Source organism: Hippoglossus stenolepis, chromosome 14 (assembly GCF_022539355.2).
Source record: "Hippoglossus stenolepis isolate QCI-W04-F060 chromosome 14, HSTE1.2, whole genome shotgun sequence".
Taxonomy (NCBI): Eukaryota; Metazoa; Chordata; class Actinopteri; order Pleuronectiformes; family Pleuronectidae; genus Hippoglossus; species Hippoglossus stenolepis.
Window position 1 is genome coordinate 15,441,057 of NC_061496.1, and position 21,786 is coordinate 15,462,842.

Genomic DNA, 21,786 nt, shown 5'->3' on the forward strand with positions numbered 1-21,786 from the left:
AAACCGTTCCATGAGCCCGGCTGTCCATCTCGCACACAAACAGATTGAAGAGGACGCTGCTGAGACAGACGAGATGATTGTAGCCTCCTGAGGAGTTAGAACACGATCAGAAACTTCATGACTTTATGTCACCACTGGGTGGCACTTCAGAGCCATACTTGTGCAGACAGAGAGAACCCCCCCAGCACCATCTGTAACCTGTGTATTAATAATAATCAGACAGAGGCTTTAATGTATGTGCATATAAAATGGAAAAAATGAGCCAGTTTAAGTGGTTGAGTGACCGAATCTGAGGTTTCTTTTGGTATTTTAATTTGCCAGTTCTTTTCTAAACGAGTGGTCTAAAAAACATTTCTGTAATCGCAGCTGGAGATAAAAAAAACAAGTGATGGTTTCAAAACGGCTTCCCATCCCCCCCAAAAATTAAAGAAAAAAAGTTGTGCCTTAGAAAAAAAAAACTTTAAGGGACAAGCATTAAGTTAATCCCCCTGGTACATGGGGGGAGATTTTACAGCTCGAACTGTGGAATGGAGTCGAACATCTAATGGAATGTGACGTGACGTGACGATCTCGTCCTCTCCAGTTTCCTCTCTGTGTGTTTATAAGCTGTTCAGTTCCTGCAGGGTCTGGTCCAGGACTTGGTGCATGCCCAGATTCTCCTCTTTGGCTCTTGATAAGTTCTCTGTTGAGGGAAAGAAAAGTGACAGAGTGAACCTCAGCAAATAATACTGTTCTCACAAATGCAATGTCATGCTAATTCACAATGTGGGTCTGCCAGAAGGCTTCCCCTGAGGAACCAAACAGAGCACTGTGTAACTAGACAGTTGATATGCATGACTACTTTGGGTAAGTTGTGCCACATGCAAAATATTCAACCACACGCTGTGTCGTCCATGCATGAACAGCAGACTCTTAGTATGGAACCGTATACGGACTTATTAGAAGACTTGTGTGCACTGTGGAGGCATTTACTGTATTAGACGCTAGATCGTGGACAAATTGATCTATATAATCAGAAACAATCAAAAACACATTCGATTTAAGGGTTTTTTCAAGGGTTAAGGGGGATCGGAAAACTGCATTAATTCACAGCAAAACCAAAGTAAATATCACCAGAAGAGCTCACCTTGTATAACTGATATTCAGATGCACAATGTACAGTCACAACAAATAGTACAACAACAAACTGCTGGTTGCCTAGTTAGAAAAATAACAGTAAACTTTGTAGGAAACTGAGGCTATGGGATGAATATTTCATTAATCTGTGATACAACAAGCTATATGCTGCTACGGATCATCAAGAACAGAGACATAAGCTGCAAAGTAGTTTTTAATTAGTTCTTTTGCATAGTAAGATAAGCAGAAGGCACATATCGTCCACAGAGGGAAGACGAGGAGTCCAAACATTCAGAGAAAGTCAGGAAAAAGTGGAAGTGAGAGGCAGAGAGAAGCAGAGCATCTACAGAGATGTCATGTCATTGAGGGCATGGTCCAGCTCCTCACTAATGGCTTTGTACTTCAGCTTCTGCGCATACAGTTCATCTGGAGGTCAGAGGTCGACAGGAAGTAAGGGCAGGTGTCAAGGACAGCGGCGACACAAACAAGCCAAAAGCGGGACGAGAACGAGAGACAGATGGAGGCAGAAAAAAGCAGAAGGAAGGAAGGAGAAGACAAAAAATAGGTCAGGCTTATTGTTTTAAAGATGCAGAAATTGCTTGGAAGAAAGAACGATGCATAGCTAATTATGTCAGTTCTCGTGCTACGTGAGCTTTGAGCATTTTAAACCACTCTGATTGTCACATAAAACCGCTCCAATAACAATATAAACTCAGCTGCCTGACACCTAAAATGTGACTACTCTCTACAACATGGCCGACACGCAGCCGCTGTCCTTTGGAAACAAGGACCTTTTATTAGCTTGTCTTAGGTAAGAAGTTTCCATACATTTGGCAGGAAAGCCTTTCCTTTCCACAGAAAATGTTATGCTGAAATTGGACATTCCTTCCTGGTTCTGTCAAACTGAACTATACCATTGTGCATGTTATTAAAGTCTTACCCACAGGAAACTGTTAAACCGTCTACTGGTGATTCATCAACAGACATTTCCTAAAGCACTGACCCTCAATGTAACCTTGTGACCAGATGACGGTGTATTTTGGTTCTAAGTGGAGCAAACCCCGCAACATTACGTTCTATATAATCCGAGTTGCACTGGTCTCATACCTTCCAGGTCATCGATGGACTTTTCCAGTTTGGCCACTGTCCTCTCTGCAAACTCTGCACGGGTTTCAGCCTGACGGAAACACAGACACAATGTCACAGGGTGTGCGACAATGACCCTCTCTACAAACAATATCTTACTTAGTCTGCAGTGAAAGGTGTATATTATGTACATTATATCTCTACTTGTTTTTTTCCTCTATTTTATACTTTAACTTTTCACGTGTTCTCCTGTCTACCTCATTCTGACTATCTGCTGCTGTAAGTGAGAAGTGAATTTCCCCGGTGTGGAATCAATAAAGTTTATCTTATCATATGTTTCACATTTTAGTTTTGAATGCATGCACATAATTAACCCAATAAAATAAAACTGGGGTTGACATGAGTTGATAATTTTCTATTTTAAAAGTTTCATACAGTGTAGGACAATAGGAAGTGATGATGACATGCAGCAAATGTCATTAGATTCAGCTGAAAGTCCATTAACTTGATTGTAAAGTCCTTAAGAACCTTAATTTATGTGGGACATTGCTCATTTGTCTAACTCTATAAAAAAGTATACAGTGCATGCTCAGAAAGTGTGTACTACTGCCACTGGAGGGAGTTGTCTTTGTGAAATATTCTCTGCTGTGGAATCACTAAACTCAAGAACTCACCTCCTTCAGTTTGTCAGTGAGAACTTTGATCTCCTCCTCATACTTGTCTTCCTTTTCTGAGTACTGTTGATAGAGAGAGACACACGCAGAAAAATAATATAATTAGCAAGCAGATATTGAAAAAACGCATGCCCGCACTTGCTCTCAGCTATCACACATTACAATTAGTCCATGAGCCGTAAAACCGCTCCCTGTAAGGAGTGACATGCAAAAAAAAAGGGAGGGAGTAGCACAATAGAACAGAGGTGTTGGCCGGGCCTGACAACAGGTTGAGCTATGATGTCAGCCTTGGCAGGCCTGACTGAACAAAGCGAGAGCTCGTATCGCTGAGGGAGCGCGGTCATGTGGTAAGCCTGGCATGCTGTCGTGCCGCCTGTCTGCGCCCAGGGAGGAAACACAGCGAACAGGAAGAATGTGCTGCAGGTCTCTGCTGGCTGACAAACGAGGGCTGGCCTCTTGATACATTTGGATTTTTCGACTAAATAAACTGAGGAGGAAATACAAGGACAGGGTTTGTATGTAAGGGGTCGGACGATATAATACTATAATGAGTTTAGAACAATACCCTGGTGATGTGGTGTCCCCCCCCACAGTCACTCAAATTACTACCAACCGTGCCACAAAAACAGCCCAAATAACAGGCTGCAAGGACGTGGAGATTAGTATGTGCCTGCTGTTCGTTAAATACTGCTGTATAAATTTAGGTTGTTTGTGAAAGAGGGCTGCAGTGTGAGTAAACTTTGTCTTAATAGTAGCTAATCTGATACAAATTATATGTTTTACAACTGAAGCATATTGAAGAGAAACATTACGTTTGTCAGAGTCAGTGAAGGCATCTTAACTTGGTAAACAAGTGGTTTTTCTTTCCCAATTGGTGGTCGTATATACAGTAGCTTTGACATGAAGCCATGCTTATCTTGAACAGTACTGATAAAAAGAGTCTTCCTATGTGGAAAAACTCCAGGAGGGAAAAGAATAGAAATATTAATCCTAAATGTAACAATATACTTGGTCTATGAAGTTCAGTCTCACCTTCTCAGACTGGGCTTCTAAGGATTTCAGGTTGTTGGTCACATTTTTCAGCTCCTCCTCCAGGTCACTGGCTTTACTGTGGAGATAATCATAGACACATGCTTGGTTTTAATGTAAAAGGAATGGGAGGTGAGGGCACGTGCTACCTATGTGCGTAGTTCCATTTGAGAAGTCAGTGGGTTTACCATTCTGAGAGCTCGGCCCTCTCCTCGGCTCTCTCCAGCTCTCCCTCCAGGATCACCAGCTTACGAGCCACCTGGGGTGAAGAACATTAAAACGTAAAGCTAGGGTTGGTATTCCTGGAAATGCCAGCAGTAGAGCAGGCCACACTTTGAAAAAACGCAAGCAATACATCCAACCCCCTCCCAGCGACCCTCTCGTCAAAGCTACGCCCCCAAAACACATAAACGTGTCGGGACTTGCTCACTAACGTCTGGCTTCGTGACTCCGGTCATGCGCAGTGAGAGCAGGGGCAGGGTGCATGCAGGTAGGCAGGTCAGTTAGTGACAGACAGGTACGCTGACCAATCATTTCATTCGATCCCAATTAAATGATTGGTTGTGTTTATTACAGTTTTTTTTCAGACGACTTTCTTTATTGATGGCTATCAGGACGGGAAGAGGATTTCAACAAATAAGAGAAACAGATTATCAACCCTCACTCTAAGGGGCTGAAGGCACAAAGTAGTAGTGGAGTGCATCCCGTGTTGATAATGTCAGTGTTGTTCTTAACAGGCTCCTGCTCACCTCCTCATATTTGCGGTCAGCCTCCTCTGCAATGTGTTTGGCCTCCTTCAGCTGCATCTCCTGAATCTCCATCTTCTCCTCGTCCTTCATCGCTCGGTTCTCGATCACCTTCATCCCTCTGAGTGGAGAAGACACAGTGAAGGTCAGGTATGAATGACTCCAAATGTACTGAACGTACAAATGAACCTTCAGATGATTTCTTTTGTGAAAGCCAGGGTGTTGCAATAAATGAGGTAAAACTTGATCTCACATTATAGCAATAACAAAAGTTCCAATCCACCCAGCAGGAAATGCAATGCGGGTGTCTAAAGGGAAATCAGGGTTTATTTGTGTTCTGACCTCTCGCTCTCGTCCGCAGCCTTCTCGGCCTCCTCCAGCTTCTGCAGTGCTGTGGCCAGTCTCTCCTGGGCTCGGTCTAACTCCTCCTCCACCAGCTGGATCCTACGGTTCAGGCCTGCTACATCTCCCTCCGCCTGAGGGGGTCAGGGAAGAGAGAAGTTTAGTCATTTGTTCAGCTTTAAATCATCCAAACTGATCTCCCCATCCCCCTGTTCCCACCCATAAAACAGGGAAGAGAAGGGAAAGGCCCAACGAGGGCAACGGGGGGAGAGAGACATGGACCACAGCCAAACATAAAATATGAAGAAAAGAAGGGACAGACATGTTTTACATGTTTGCTCAGCAGCAACTATTAAACTCTTGCTTTCTTTGTTTTATGGCTGATGAGGTCTCTGCAGGAGCAAGTGGGTGAGTCAGAGCTTTTTCTCGGGATCAGGGGAATCTGCAAAGTCTGAGTTTCCTGGATCACTGCCACCACCAGTCAGGAGCATCTCATTGATGCTGTGCAGCAGTCTCATCAAAATAACATGAACAAAACGTATCATCACATATCCCTGGTCGTTACAAGAGTTACCTGACATTTGTGGAAGTGGTTTAACTGAACCACTTCCACTTGTATTGTTTTTTAAATAATGTTTTGTAAATAAAATGTAAATGTAATAAATCAATTACAATTTAGATGCACTCAATTCAACTCCTCCCTAAATAACTCTGCTTTTTGTATAATGAAGACTTTCTCCCAAGTGTGCTGATATTATATAGAAAAATAATGAAATAAAAGCTATAAAAAAAAAGTGACTAAAATTTTAAATAGATTGGAGAACAGTAATTGAAATATTCTTAATTTTCCAACGTTTCATCACAAAAGTGCATCTTCTTTTGAAAACCAAGAGAGATGGATGACGTATACGAAAAGAGGAAGCTAAAAAAGAAACATTCAATGTAATGTTATTCTGAAAATAACAGATAAAATACCCAAATGTAACCATGGTGACTACAGAGAAATATTTAGCATGATCACTCAGGTCTAAAGCACAGTATCATTCTCTTATCACACTTAAGCCTGAATGGACATAGAGGTTTGACCACAAGTGAAATAAATACTTTCAACTCTGTCATTGCCACGACAGTACGTAAGATACTGTAATCGATTGTTCTTGCTCTATGGGGTTGCTCATGTTTCACAAATCAATATTTGACTCTAGCTAATGAATAATATGTGAAATAGACACAGCGAGAGGATCTTCTTTAGGAGCAGCTTCTACCATGAAATAATCAGTCTCTGGAGCTGAGTCACGCTGGAGAGCGTAAACCTGTTTAATATCTGAAGATCGCAAGACTTCAGATTTGAATGAAACGCTTGCAAAAAACTCAATTTCCAGGGACTGTGAATGCAGAACTGGGGCAAGTAGGGGGGACGAATGGGCTTCTTCTCATCTGCGCTCGGTAAACAAAGGCACAGAGAGGAAAAAGAAAGCAAACAGACAACTACACAGGCATTTCCTCTCTGTCGGTCAGGGAGTTTTTCCAACCACCACCTCCTAGGGAGCCGCATTCAAGCTGAAATCCAGCCCAGTTCACTTTTCAACGTTACCTCACAGAAACTTTTCCCTGTTAAAATCTGAAGTTTACAACCAGAGAGCACTACATAACTGCACTTTTGAACCGTTGTAATACTGGACCATTCATTCAAACCCACGTTTACAGCCCGTTCCGGAAACTGAAAAGCTGAGACATTATTCTGTGCACAGCCGCCAGGCAGCATTTTAGTAGGTCAGTGACTCATTAGCTAGTCATTCGGTGCAGAAGTCAGATCAAAAGTCAAAGGGTCTGCCATTGAGTTTACAGGTGCTTGAGTCATTCTGCTGCACATCTGTGCCGATAAAGTCCCTGTAATAAGTGACTGAAAGGAAAGGACCGGCATCGAGAAGGTATCGCTGCACAGAGAAGCAAGTGACAGAGAGCTCGGAAACCAAAGTGGAAAATAGTTAAGTCTGTCTGTGCCGAGAATAAAATAGACCTCCATCCACTTCTCTCTTCCATTCTGTCATACACTCAATACTTCAGGAAATGAACACAAGGTTTCCTGCTTGTCGGCTGCTGGCAACCGCTTCTTTAATTTTTCACATTTTCTCCATGTCGTCTAGAACTGCTGACTGGCCACTCACTCTTTCCACCTCTCTTTTTTCTCTCTCTCTGTGTCTCTCCCTCTTTTAGCTCTGTTTCGTGCTCTCCCAGGTCCTGCCCTGCTGCACCCAGAGCTGCGTCCGATACGAGCATTGACGTGTCTTAAAACAACCAGAACTCGACAAGAGGAAAACCTAAACCAACGCAGAATGAATGAAAAGTCGTAAATCGGTCAAAACATCTTGAAATCTCATCAGCGATGTCCCTTTGCATGGGTCCATTTCTGTCTAAACTACATCTGGCCGGGGAGAAATGTTGGACAGAGTTAAACCGGAGCCTGGAATAACAGATAGCGTTACTTCCTGAGACCTGAGAGAAGAATACAGTCTGCCTACAAACAAACACGCCATTCATTCAGCTTTAGGTCAGCTACACTGGCAGCTCAGATGCTGTAATGTATGTCCAGACACACACACACACAAACACACACACACACACACACACACACACACACACACACACACACACACACACACACACACACACACACACACACACACACACACACACACACACACGCACACACACACACACACACAAACACACACACACACTGCAAACATGCAAACAGAAACTTTCATTCCGTCAATGTCTGCCACACACACTAAAATTACCAGCGAGCGACCTGCTAGTTTCCTGCCCAGTAAAAAGCTTGTTGTTAAGCAACACACAAACACAAAGTCTGAGCTCATACCACTATGGCGGTAGTATATCTACGCACACAATCTAAAGTGTGCAACCTGATTTATCTGGCATCAGATTTTCACAATCACATGTCGGGGAGGAGGGTCCCCTTATAGACAGAGACAGCCTGGTGTCAAAGTGTTAAAAAAACCTGGGTGCGTACAGTACATAGTTTCATGTCTCTAAATCACTGAGCCATGACCACAGAAGACAATTGTTTTTGCTGTGGATTCTGACGGCGATGCTTGAAATACTTTTCGTGTAGCTGATGGTAACACAAGCTTTTTGAAAAGTTTTGGTAAAGGTCTCAGGGAATAAGAGTTTTCTCTGTCAAATGACTGACATCACTGTAAATGGGGATCTCGAAAAAGGTGGCAGGAAGTTAGCAGCCCGACATCCTTTCACATCCTCCCTTTGATTGTTCTCTCTCTCTCTCTCTCTCTCTCTGGCCGTGCCCCTTCCTTTAGCACCCACTTTGCATTCCCGCGCTGCCACCGCCTTATATGGTAAAACAAACTATGGAGAAGGTTTGTGGTGGAGTATCATGAAGATTGTGGCTGCGAGCTGCACAGAAACACACAAACACTGTGTGTGTGTGTGTGGTGTGTGTGTGTGTGTGTGTGTGTGTGTGTGTGTGTGTGTGTGTGTGTGTGTGTGTGTGTGTGTGTGTGTGTGTGTGTGCTCTGTTATCAAGCTAGTTTAATATGTAACACCAGCGCTTTCTAAGAGGTGAATGGTATTTTCAGGAGTTGATGCCCACTTAACTGTTCCCCTGGACCAGTTGGTGCCTTGCTAAAGGGCATTTGGCCACAGTGGCAGCCACATTCCTAGAGGATGAGTTTCTTAAATGCTTTGTTTCCAAGAGTTAGATAACAGCATTTTCCTACTACTCTCTGTACTGTACAGTAAAAATGACACTACAGCCAGGAGTCAGTTAGCTTACCTTAGCACAAAGACTAAAAAGTCAAGGGAAACTTCTAGCCGGGCTCTGTCCAAAGGTAACAACATCTGCCTGGCAGCAACATAGACTGTATATAAAGATGAACGACATGAATCACTACTGAACAGATTCTGGCTACAATTATATTTTTAGCTTCATTTCTGGATAGTGGGAGGAAGTGGAGACGCATAATCCATCTTTAAATACAGTCTATGAGCAGCACTTTTAAGGCTCACTAATAAACACACCGACTTAATCTGTGTAAAAACGTTAAGGTTTAACCAAGTCTGATTGTCACTGAAACTCGTAAAATCACCACGTTATTTCTATGCTTTTTTTATGAATACAATTTACAACATAAAATGTGTTAATGAGCGTTGGATGTGCTGATTGGCTACGTTTTGCTATTTAGACACCAACATGCCAGGCTACCTGTTGTTCCTGGCCTTATGCTAAGCTAAGTTAACTGGCTGCTGGCTGTAGTTTCATATTTACTGTAAATTCAAGAGGGTGGTGTCAATCTTATCCCACCCCTCATGTAATTCTCAGCAAGAAAGCAAAAAAAAGAATTTCCCGAAAATGTCCACTGTTCCTTTTATAGTCAGTGCTGTTGGGCCGTTTCCAGCTGCATCGTTGAGTGACATAAATTACAATATGTTAGAATGCAGGACTCTAATGTGCTATTTGTGGTTGACTAATGTTCATTCATCTCCACATAGTGGGCAGGTCTACATTGCATTGAAGATACAATTCTACAGGGAATGACTTAATAAATACCTCTGTGTATTAAATGCATTAGAGACAAGTGAAAGAGGAATCCAATTACTGGCTAATTCTGGGGCAGTGGGCTAATAAGCAGCACAATGCTGTTGAGGTTTCAGGGTAAGTTATTCCTGACACCACCACACGCTACTCTCAATGTGAACATGTGTTATCGTTTCCCAAAGAGATGTGGCGTGCAAAGACAGATGCATACAGTGTGAGCGCAGCCTGTCATGAGGTATAGACGATGAAGAAGATGGGTTAGGATTAAACCTCAAGAAAGACATAACAATGAGTTTCTTTGTGCCATTTTTACTACAGTATGTTTTCTGATTTCCACACAGATTGTGGGCTGGTTTGAGGTGTCAAAGTGTCAAAACCTGACAAGGAGTTGACTCCAACCCATTTGTAGAATGACAAATGACAGTATCTGCAAACCTAACCAACAGCTAAACATTTCTGGATTCAAAAGGATATTTTGGTTTTGTTGGAATCTCCATAAATCCTAATGACGCTTTTGGAAAACAGAGAGAGTTAAACTGAGTCTCTGGACAAATAAAGGTCAGCTGATTTAACTACATGCAGGTCAAGTAAACATCCTTCCAATAAAAGTTTACACTTCTTTCAGGGAAGATGAATTCCACTTCAACTCTGCAGTAGTAGCACTGACATGTAGGGATCCTGCTTTGACAAAAACATCCCTGACCATTTAACGTCTCACAGAAGCATTGAAATGGTTCAAACACCAATTTCCAATCTGTAAATGCTACTTAATGACATTTCGGCAAACTCGCTAGTAAGGATTGTACAAAAATATTCTACTTCCCGCAACCTTGGCCTGCATAATCAGCTTAGCCACAAAGCCAGTTACAGGGGAGTGTTCCCCAGAATGCCAACCACTGCCAAAAAGCATCAACATGTGGCAGTTATATTTGGAAAGTTGAGCTACTCGTGGGGAGAAAGTCCAAAGAAAACAGTGACACCAGGAAGTAATTCTTTCCACTGAAACTGTCGGACTGTTGGAGCAGAAAACTTTGGAGCCCACTGAGCACAGAAAGCAGCGAATGGATGATACCTTCAGTAAATTTTTGACAACCTGGTGAGAGGCTCTACTTAGGATGAGCATTATGTCTGTTTTACTTTCAGCGACTGAATGTTGGAAAGAAAATGTCATTAAGGTGCTGTAGATGCAGATGAAAAGACAGCGGATGCTTTTTACAGAGAAACAGATAGTTTTGCCAAACTTTTACTTAAGTTGTTCAACACTAACTGGAACCACCATTAAGCATCTGTAGGAACACATAATAAGTCCAGCTCGCGCTTATCTTCCTGTTGATCAGGGCCAGAGCTCAGGGACAGGAAGTGTTGGGAGTAGAAGCACAGGAAGTGCTGGACTCGAGTCGGCAGACGACATCCTGGGAGGGACGGCCTTCCCAGAGCAAATACTTCAGTGTAGCCCCACTTCCCTTTTAAATGTGGTTTTAGATGTGGGTCATTATACCACAAACTGTATCACTGCATGCAATGTGGTAAACACTACATGTCACAATGGCAACCAGTATGTTTTCTGGTGACAACATGAACACAACAGAACAATTTCAAAAGAAGGAAACAGATACTTGTGTTGATGATCATTTGACATTCATAATTATTTAAATCTTTTAAAAGGTTTTAAACACGCACAACCAGCCAATCTGGTTCATCTATGCTGCTCAGAGTCCTCAAGAGTTGTCAATGAAGCACAAAAGATCTTTGGTCTGACTCTCGACACTGGACCCCCAACAGCAAACAACTATAACGACTGTGAACAATGTGAAAACTGAACAGCTTGTTGAGGGTAAAGGCCATAAATAAAACTCATCTAAGCAGCTCCAATGAGCGATTCAAGACAAAGTCATGTCTCTTTAACCTCACTGAGCCTAAAAGCATTACTGAGCAGTTGAGTAACGTCTCGAGGCAAAAAAAAACACTTTATAAATAACACAAAGCAATTACTTTTAGTTTTTAGTGAGAGATGTGGCTGAGTGTTGTTGTTTTTTGCCTGTTGCCTTCGCATTTTCAAAGAATGATTCACTACCTTAACACACTCAGCAAGATTCCTGTTTTGATCTCCCCGTGATCCTATGAAAGAGTTTTTGTGCCAAAGGAATAACTGCAGGTTGTCCTAATTATTCACATATGGCACCACACCAGCGCCGCCACACAAACGCAGCGCTCTGTTTCACTGTGAGCGCACACGCAGCGAAATGTGTGACAGCTGGAACTGCTTTTACACATCATAGCTAACTAGGATGTAATGGAAGAAATAAATTTGATATTTCCACTCGGCAGATAAAAGATAGTTTCAAGCATTAATAATCAGTTTAATACATTTACAACACACTATAATGTTGTGGTACGCAGATACAAGTTTCTTAAATGCCTAATAATATAGTTGTCAATGAATTAAACTACTCATAACTGTATCTATAATCTATAACTGTACATTAGTATATACAGAGTTAACAATGGCAGTGGCAAGTCTTAATTATATTAGTGTATAGTATATATTCTGCTTATAAATGATGAATGAGGGCATTTAAGGGAAAGTGTTAAAGTTTGTGCTTTGATAACTCTAACATATAGAGGTGATTTACACTGTTATCTTGTATGATGTGTCATGTTTTTTAAATGGTGGAGATATAGCTTTAGGAATAGTTACTAAAAATGTAACTACACTCATGTCTGCACGTTTAAAAATGGCAGGAAGTGGAACATTAACCTCATTTACCCTCCGAAATAAAATGAGGCGTGTGACTTACTTTCGCATTTACTATCTCTACTTTAATGCTCTGGATTCTACAGGTCGTACAGGGATAATTCACTGAAGACATTTACAGAGAGAAGAAGAAGAAGAACAGACATCCATCGACCAATCACAACATGCCATTACTTTACGTTAAAGTCACTCTACTTGATATGTGCCAAGACAGTTTTGAACTCAAAAGTTAGGAAATAGAGTTGTTTTAAAATAATGATTATGAATGCTACCAGTGTAAATGTACAAGTTAATTATCCACAAGCTGAGCGAATGCCTACTGTCAAATTAAAAAAGTGCCATGTTACCTAATAGTTAGTCTGTAACAAAGGGGTTATTCCCCCAGCCTTCCTCCTCCTTTCATCATCCATGCTGCCATATCTTTACAGCCACACCTTCCCCTCCCACTCTCCTTCAATCTCTCCACTTGTCCTGTCATTAACCAGCTCCTATGCAAAAGGATATGGCATCGTGTGCCATAAAGCAACATGTGAAACGAGTCAGGACTGTTATCTATCTGTGCAGCTCAGCATTTGTCTGTTGCCTCCACCTTCTCTGTGTAGAGCCGTAAAACTCTGAATGTAGGTAGAGTCAAGAGACAGGCAGGTGACCGAGCTGGGCCAACGCACAGAAAAAGACAGTCGACTCACTTTCAACACAGCCCTGCCTGTAGAATGAGGAAACCCCCACCCTCGTGAATAGTTACAGGCCTGGTTGTGCAACTGCTGCTGATACTGAAAAACGTATAAAAGGGCTGCGACTATTGACCATTCATTCATTACTGATAATTGCACTAATCAGTTTGGCCTTTAACTGTCAGGAAATATAAAACAAAATGCTAATTACAAGTTCCCAGAGCCCAAAGAGACGTCTTCATGTAACAAACCACAACAAAACACAACTATATTCAGCTTCCACTCAGGCTGGGCAATAAAACAAAACCATTTCAATTCCAATACACATATATATTACATATGAACTGTGTAATCAAAGCGTGGAAGTATAACACAAAGTCTATCTATCTCCCATTTATACTGTTTATAACGTGTTCTCTGCTCACAAAGAAGAGTTGAAAACCACAATGTTCACTCAGGAGCAAAAATCAGTCTTTAAACTTAAAAGAGATAATAATTTGACATGTACTGTGATAATGGTGATTAAATCCTGAAATTATTTTTGTCGTGATAATATTTTCAGCCATATCCAGTCAGCCCTATGGAAGACTGAGAAAACTGAAAAGAAAGCTGTGACCAGTGTTATTTGGTTTGAAATAAATGTAAGCACTTAACCTCTCCTATAAATATCTGATTCGATTCAGTCACTCAGCTCTAGATGAAAATGGAACTTTATTTTTTTTTCTTTCTTTGATTCCCTAATAACAGAGTAGACTACTTCTAACTCTGCGGCCGTTATCCTCCTCTCCTCTGGGGATGGCATGGCAGAAATTCAGCTGGCACACATCCACCCTGCTGAAGTGCCACTGGGATTAACACTGGCTCCCAAACATTATCACATCCATCTAAACGTTGGCAGCAGCGCAGCATCATAACACAAACAACGATTAATGGCATGATTGGCATTAATAGGAAGTGATTTGCTGAGTCTTAATAGGTCAATTGAATTAGGCACAGAATGTCTACGTGGTCCACATTATTCACTGTAGTCCCACAGAGGCCTGTAAATGAGGCCGCACTGCGCATGCGCACAGACCTGCAGGAATCCAAACTTTTTTTTTTTTTTTCATTAGAGACCAACGCCTTTGCATTGTGGCACAATCACGCCCGCGAATGAATCAATAACGCGAGCACAAGGGCCTGAGAAGTGGGTGAGAAGAAGTGAACGAAAGTAGGAGAAGCTGTAAAAGAAGGGTGGTGAAAGAGGAGAGAAGGACTTAAAGGAGAGAAAGATTTGTCTCACTTTCTCTCGGACCTCCCGTTCACTGTCCAGCTCTCTCTGTAGGACCTGCGCCCGGTCCTCCGCCTCGTCGGCCTGCTGCTGCAAACACTGAATCTTCCTCTTCACCGCATCCAGAGAGGTCACACCTGCCATTCTTCACTCTTTACGCACTTGATTTAAGACTACACGTGGAAAAGTAACCACACAAAACAGTTAAGACTACTTTAAAGTTGTGCAAAAACTCAAACACGTAAGCTGCTGCTCCCTGATTATTCGGTCTATGCGGAATGTTACGGTAACGCCTTTGATCGTTTGCTTTGAAGATCGAAAAAGGCAAAAAAAATATATATAGCGATCTCCGTCCGGGGCCAAAGTCTTTGGAATGTGAAGGATTCGTTGAAGTGCAACAAAGGTTATATAACCAGGAAGTGAGGGTGTCCAGGTGAGGTCCAAAAGTTTCTCCTGATCTGAAGGAATGTAAAGATCATGAGCAGAAAGTTGAAAGTTGTCCTCGGGAATGTGGCAGTTTTGGTCCGGACGCCTGGAGTTTGAGGAGGAGGATTGGGGAAGGCAGCGCGGAGAGGAGAGCAGAGAGCGCCAGACTGCGAGACGGAGGAGGAGGAGAGAGATGACTGGCACTATGAGGTCAGAGAGGGCGGGGCCTGTGTGTGTCTGTGTGTGCGTGTGTCTGTAGTGTGTGTGAATCTGTAGTGTGTGCGTGTACTTGTACTTACATTTTTGTGAGGACCATTTAAGAATAAGGACATATTGGAAAAGTTAGGATATTTTGGACATTACGGTCTTCACTTTTTCAATAGGCTGTTTAGGAGTCAAGATTTGCTTTTAGGGTTAGGGCGTATTCATTATTTATAAAATGTAAGTCAATAGCTCTCCATCCACATACCACTTAGTAACCAAATCATATCTCCGACTTCGAGGCTCAGTCTCTCAGGTGGGATCCAGAGTGAGTCGTCCAAATTTGTGATTACAGTGGTTTGGATTTTGGTCCAATCTCTGACTTCTGTTCCCTGTATTCAAAGTGTAGTTCTAGCTCAGCTTTTAAATGAAAGATTTCCAACTTGAAGCTTCATCTTGAAGCGGTTGAGATCAGGATTAACGTTACGTCTTTTTGTACCGGACCAAGACGGCTGGGTTTAGGCATCTATGTCTAGTGGTTTGGACGATTGGTTGGTCAAGGCATTATGACCCAGACGAGCGATTTTAGTGGGTAGACCAAAAGAGGGCTTTAAACTTCTGACCTCTAGGTTATTTGTTTCAGACGGAGGTGGTTACGCTTAGGCATTATGGTCATGTGGTTAGGGTAAGGGCCAGGGGTTAGGGTGGGGTATATAGTTGTGGTGGCTGAGATTAGGATACGCATTTTGCCAATGAGTGTCCTCACTAAGATAGAAGTACAAAAATGTGTGTGTGTGTGTGTGTGTGTGTGTGTGTGTGTGTGTGTGTGTGTGTGTGTGTGTGTGTGTGTGTGTGTTTGTGTGTGTGTAAAGGCTGATCCCTGTGACTGATGTGATCACTGCTACAAGACTTTCAAGAGGAAAAAAGAACAGCCAGGATGAATTACTTTCAGTTATTGTAAAGGCGCAGGGCCCAGAGTTTAGATGTCACACACAAACCTCAACCATTTCAAACTTGATTTGACCATTAAATTTACCTTTCCCGTCTTCAAACTTTAAAGTGGCCACCCTGCACGACAGTTGGACAGGATTGTCCAAGTGGGTGTAAACTAACTTTTTTTTCTAGTTACATATTAGAGACATGTCTTTCTTTGTGACAAAAAAATTGAAATGAGACAATGGTAAAAGTGAACGTCACCTCCTGGTTAAACTGCATAAGCCTCACAGACCCTATATGTGACAATAGGGGATATGATAAGATAATAGTGAAGGGTACAAAAAGGAAAGTTTGAGATTCCGTGACATGGGCTTAAAAGTATATATAAGTATATATACTGAAAGTAAGTCAAATAGTAGCAAGACTTTACAGTATAGAAATACCAAAGTTAGGAAGTGTTGTACTACATAGTTTCTGTACACATTCTAAGTTCATTTGTAAGTTAAATCTTTAAATCTGCAATATCATCATACATCATTCTGTTTTTGAGGAACTGTTTGTCTTGGGGGGCAGAGATCAGCAAATATCATCTATCACCTGCCTGCTCATGGATTATGTCCATTGTTTGGGTTTAATTCAGGTTTATGCTCCATCTTCCATGTTTCTCTGCCCGAGCCCTGCCTGTGTTTACCCTCATCCTTTCCCATTCACTCCTGAGAGCAAACATGCCGCATGCAGGATGGCGGGTGGCTGAGCAGGGCGGCAGATCTCAGATCAGCTCGGCTCAGTTCAAATTCTCAAATTCAGTCCAGCTGGTCAGCGCGAAGAAGAAAACCTCTCACAAATCAATCTCATCTGCTGATTGGGTCTCTCTGTCTGATTTGCCCCTTGCACCGGAAAAGCTGGAAGCATTGATTTCATTAGACACAGGATTGTGGGGCTTTCTGTTTGCCTTAGCTGCATTCCTCACATACCAGAGCCCCCCCCCCTGCCTGTTCTCTGCTTTCTCTGCCCGGCTGGCCACCACAGTCCAGCTCTCCCCTCAAACAGTAACTGTTGCTGTGAGGAATGTTGTTATAGACACCTGCATGGTGACACCTATATGCTGTGTCTTAATATTGGGACCCAAAGACAGACACTTTGTTTTAAACGGGCAGTGAACTGGGCTAACCTAAATATGAATCGACTGCTCGCTTGTCGGGGTCTTTGGCTCACTGTTCTGCTTTCCCAGCCCCCTCCAGGTTTCCAGTCTGGTCATGCTCCCTCTGTGTGAATTCAGATGTGTAATCACTTGACTGCTGCCTCTAATACAGTGACATGTGGAGGGGAATTCACGGAAGCGGAGTCGAAAGGCTTCACAGGCTGGAAACTTCAAAATCAGGGGGCTTCACTTTACCAGTGTTGTTGTGAAAATCTATTCTTAACTGAACATTGGTCCTGATAGAGCTCACTCAGGATGGCAAGCTACAACTGGTCCGTCTCAAACCACAACTTCCAACAAGCCCTTGCAGTCTTCCAGGGGCCCACTTGACCCACTTTGCATGAGGCTTCTCAGAAGTATTCTCAGAGTTTATTTAATCACAGCGTGAGGATAATCCAGCGTGTCTCGGCCTTCGACTCTGTGTCTGTATGTCAGACACTTCCCCTCTCTTTGTGTGTAGGAAAACACAGCATTTCCAAGGGATATCCTCTGCCAGACTCAAACAATACCACATCTTGGTGGAAGCTCCGAGAGGTTTTCTTGTATATTATTTGTTTGTGCTTCTTTCTCTGCTCATGGTTTGTTTAGTAATCTAATTTGAACAGGATTAGTAGTTGTTGCTATTAAAGTTTAATTTCACTTCTAAACTGGCATAATCATTTTTTTATTCTCCTCTTGAACCTAACAAATTCCCTAAAAATGACTTTTCTTTAATCTAACCCCCCTCTCTCACACACACTGTCTTACAAATACACACACATGACTAATCACACACGCCTGTGCACACATGTTAAAATGCCTCAGAAACAGCCCCTGACAGACACAGCTCTGTGGTTTGTGGTGCGGCCAACAACCTATAATATGATCCTTTTCCCCAGATGGCAGCTGATTAGCCACAGAAGAACTGGATTTTTGAATGTTCTGCCACATAACTGATATTTGTCCACACACACACACACACACACACACACACACACACACACACACACACACACACACACACACACACAAACACACAAATAGTCTCACAAAACTCAAGTTTAGTTTTGATCTGATGAAGAGGACACAGTCATCCCACTATAACCTTTTCCCATACCCTATTTATACTTCTCAGAAGTAATCAGGCCTTTTACTATAAAGAAAAAATACTACAGTGTAAAAATAGCCTGTTATAAGTACAAGTCCTGATTTTGAGTTAAACTAAATATGTACTCTGCAGATTTTAAACATCAAACTCAATAAAGTGTGTTTTAAGGCCTTGTGATGTGAAACAAGTCACGTGTGGCTCCACACAGAGCTCTGTTAACATCTTATTCACTTCCTCAAGTGATGTCGTTTGAGTCTCTGAGGACTACAAGTTTAAAAATACAAAGAATATGGTGGTGTGGGGTTAGAAGGAAGTGAGCGTATCTGACCTCAGTCGAAAGGGATCGATGCCACATTATCTGCTATTATCAACACACCTTTACCTCCAAGTGAACTAGCAGCAGTCAAGTTGCATTGTGGGTAATGTAGCCACCAGGTTTTGACAAGTGAGAAGAATGCCTAGAATAAGACAAATGATACCTCTTGTTCTGCAGCGTCGGTTTTCATCCTTCTTTTCTAAAACAAACTGTCAGTTGTGAATGTGACAGTGTTGAAGGAGCGTAATGCCAAATCAAGGAAAAGTACAAAGTATTGCAAACTAAATATACGTTAAGTTATCAAGAGTAAAGATACTACTATCTACTAACCATAAAAACTTAATGTAGTAAGACCAGCGTAGCAAACAATGGAAATACTATGCTACCTCAAAATAGAACCAAAGCAGAAGAGAATTTGAGTAAATGCAGTTTCAACACTTGGCACCAGTCAAAACAACACTTCTTCATTTTTGTCATGCTGTTGTCATTAGAGCTTGTGTGCAAGTCTGTACAAATTGTGGGAAGTGTCACTTTGTGTATTCACATATAAATACATAATGTTCATGATTCCTTAGGGCTGACCTGTGTCAGAACTATAAGGTAAAAGGAAAAAGCATGAATGCAGTATATTTTTCAGTTTTTCTGTTAACCCTTGACTGCTCTATGGTTTGTAGGCATGAAGGACCTAAGTTTGTGTGTGTGTTTGTGTGTGTGTGCTGCATGTTGGTGGGTGAGGGGGTTACAGTTTATCCATGTGCTCATCTTTCAGGAGTGGTTGCACAGGAATGTGAGGGTCTCTGAAGTGAAGTGCTCCAAACTGTTCACAATGGATGATCAAAGTAAACCCACAGCTGACACTGCCTCAGAAACTGTCCAGCTGTGGAATAACGGGGCCTGGGTCTCAGAAGTGCTACAAGAATGTGTGTGTCAGATCAGGAGATAGCAAGCAATCAAATACAGTGAGTCCCAAGTCCTTTTTCTAATGAGTCAGGAGGATTGCCGCGTCATTGTTGTTTGACTGGTCACTTCATTTCACATTGTCAGTCAAGTGAATTGAAACTCAGTTGACCCCTCCCCCTGTGTGTGAGCATCTGCACAGGACAAGTGTGTGACCCCTCACTCACGTCTGCAGCTGTCTTCTCAGACAGCTCCAGTTTCTCCTGAGCGTCTTTCAGGCCCTCGGAGAATTTGTCCAGTTCATCCTCTGTCTGCTTCATCTTCTTCTGGAGGTCCAGCAGCTCCTCCTCCATCTACAACACAAAACACTGTCAGTCCACACCGCGACCCTAAAGTCTAATGTCTATTCTGTTTTACTCTGTTCTATTCTGTGCACTGTTTTGACAATTTTGACAATTTGACAACTTTCTTGTTGTTGTGTGTTTCGGTGTTTGCAGTGTGTGGTTAAATAATGGCTGAGGCCGATTGAGCGTTGTTAAAGCCAAGGTGTTTAAATTCAGGCGTCTGATAAAGCAGCTGTGGCTGATTTGAGAGTCTAATTTGTATTTATGATGTTTGGGGACATTTTAATGGTAATAGTTCACTATCAGTCTCTCATGACAAGAAGGTCTGCTATGTAGAGACTAATCCTCTCTCTCTCACAAACACACACATCACACATTCAGGCTCACAGAGTAAAGTGTCGCCCCCCCCCCCCCTAATCAGTGTCCCCCCCTCTGAGCCCATGAGGTACTTCTGATAATCCCACTGAACTCCACAGTGTCATTCTCTCCTGGTGTCTAAAAATACAGCTGTTATCAGTGAGAACACACAGACACCTGGAACCATGGGCCTGATGTGTGTGTTTGTGTGCAGGTCTAATCTCCCATTTGTGTGGCTACATTTGTGTCTCCATTTGCATGCTTATTATGTGTGTGTCTGTTGTCTCCTGTGTGCTGGATAGACCTGTCTAATAGACTTTATGACAGATGTCCGCTGAGACAGAGGCTCCATTAACTCTCTTTAAACGGCTCCTGGAGGGACGGAGTGATGTCCCCACTTATTCCTCCCCAGAGACCCACTCCGGATCCTGGGTGGTCTCATCACCTGAGCCGGTATGGGGGTGTGATGATTTCTCCCTGAGCCTCACTGTAAACAGATTTAAGTTCGACCTATTCTCCCCAAATTCAGCACCTGTTGATCTGTATCAGTATTTGCTGTTTGTGCTGTGTGTGGTAGCGATCAACCATATTGATCAATATGGAGGCTTGGATTTGCTCTTCCTATTGGATAGTGAGTTTCAGCTCTAATTGGACAAATAAAACTTATCCTCAGAGTTTCTCCTGACCTTTTAAGGAGCGACGTGTGTTTCTCATACTGTCACTGACATTTGCCAAATTCTCCATCCAGGCTCTCAGCCATGGCAAAGAAACTTTAAATATTTTCTATCTGAGATACAGCTCAAGTCAAACTAAATTAGCTGTGAGGAATGTAGCATAAATAAATGTGAAGTGTTTACAGACCGTTTCCATAAAGGTATGTCTGGTATGGTATCACTGTTGTGATTATCCTAAGAGCTAGATTAAGAGAGAACCTTAAAAGGAAAAGCAGACAGACGTATATACGCCAGCTCTGCATATTTCTTTTACATGGAGAATTCTTTATTTTACAATAGTTGTCCAAGTTATCGTGAAACCTTTGAGGCTTGTTTGCTCAGTATCTTATACATACATTTAAGATATTATTTGACTTTCGGCTCTTTCTTGCCTGGTCTCGATTAGATTTCACTTATAGCTGCCCACACCACTGACCTGATCTGATCTATCTCCATTTCTGGTCTGCTTTTCTCACCCCCCCACCTGTTTGCATTTGTCCTCTGCCGCCTTCTTGTCCGTCTCTGCCTGCTCCGCTCGGTCGATGGCGTTCTCCTTGTCCAGTTTCAGCATCTGCATCTTCTTCTTGATGGCCTCCATGGTGGCTGCTGGGGTGTGTGCTCCTCTCTGAGATGATTAAGCTCGAGTCCCGTCCGGTCTGGATGTGCTGGTGAGATGCAGGAGGTTCAGCGCCGACGAGAGCTGGAGCCCAACAAAGCTGAAGAGAAGCGGAGAGGGATAGAGGGAGAGACAGAAAGGGAGAGACGGAGGGAAGGAGATAGTTGAGCCCTATATGGGTAGTTATTTAAACTGCAACAGAACCTGCCTCCAGTCTCTGATCACCTCCTCCTCCCATGTTCTCACCCTCCCTCCTACCATCCATCCTTTCTCTCCATCCCTTCACTCACCACTCTGCTCCACGCTGACTCCCTGACTATCACCCTCTCAGGCACACACTCCACCCTATCAAGCCCACCGTCCAAGGCCTCTCTGAGGAATGGTCCTGGCTGCCGCACGCCGCTCGCTCACCGATCTCCTTATT

At 42.7% G+C, this 21,786-nt stretch overlaps 1 protein-coding gene across 4 annotated transcripts; it reads right to left on the reverse strand.

The window, feature by feature from the left end:
• Positions 1–496: 496 nt before the first annotated feature.
• Positions 497–21,532, reverse strand: tpm4a (tropomyosin 4a). 4 transcript variants are annotated; one of them, XM_035176185.2, is made up of 9 exons: positions 21,231–21,532; positions 19,560–19,685; positions 4,994–5,127; positions 4,655–4,772; positions 4,094–4,164; positions 3,909–3,984; positions 2,877–2,939; positions 2,224–2,293; positions 497–682 (listed from the first exon to the last, which is right to left on the reverse strand). In XM_035176185.2, exons 1-9 carry the CDS (start codon positions 21,342–21,344, stop codon positions 600–602), a joined length of 855 nt encoding a protein of 284 aa, XP_035032076.1. In that variant the 5' UTR covers positions 21,345–21,532; the 3' UTR covers positions 497–599. The 4 variants fall into 4 exon arrangements, with proteins under 4 accessions (XP_035032076.1, XP_035032078.1, XP_035032075.1 ...); XM_035176184.2 differs by lacking the exon at positions 497–682 and adding an exon at positions 1,318–1,542; XM_035176187.2 differs by lacking the exons at positions 19,560–19,685; positions 21,231–21,532 and adding an exon at positions 14,281–14,862.
• Between the last annotated feature and the right edge of the window lie 254 nt (positions 21,533–21,786).

Excerpts from the sequence above, each read along its gene's own strand:
- tpm4a (XM_035176185.2), bottom strand. The coding sequence starts at position 21,344 with ATGGAGGCCATCAAGAAGAAGATGCAGATGCTGAAACTGGACAAGGAG. Across the intron at positions 4,165-4,654 it reads CTGACCGCAAATATGAGGAG|GTGGCTCGTAAGCTGGTGAT; the intron begins GTGAGCAGGAGC and ends TCTTCACCCCAG. Across the intron at positions 2,940-3,908 it reads TAGAAGCCCAGTCTGAGAAG|TACTCAGAAAAGGAAGACAA; the intron begins GTGAGACTGAAC and ends CTCTATCAACAG.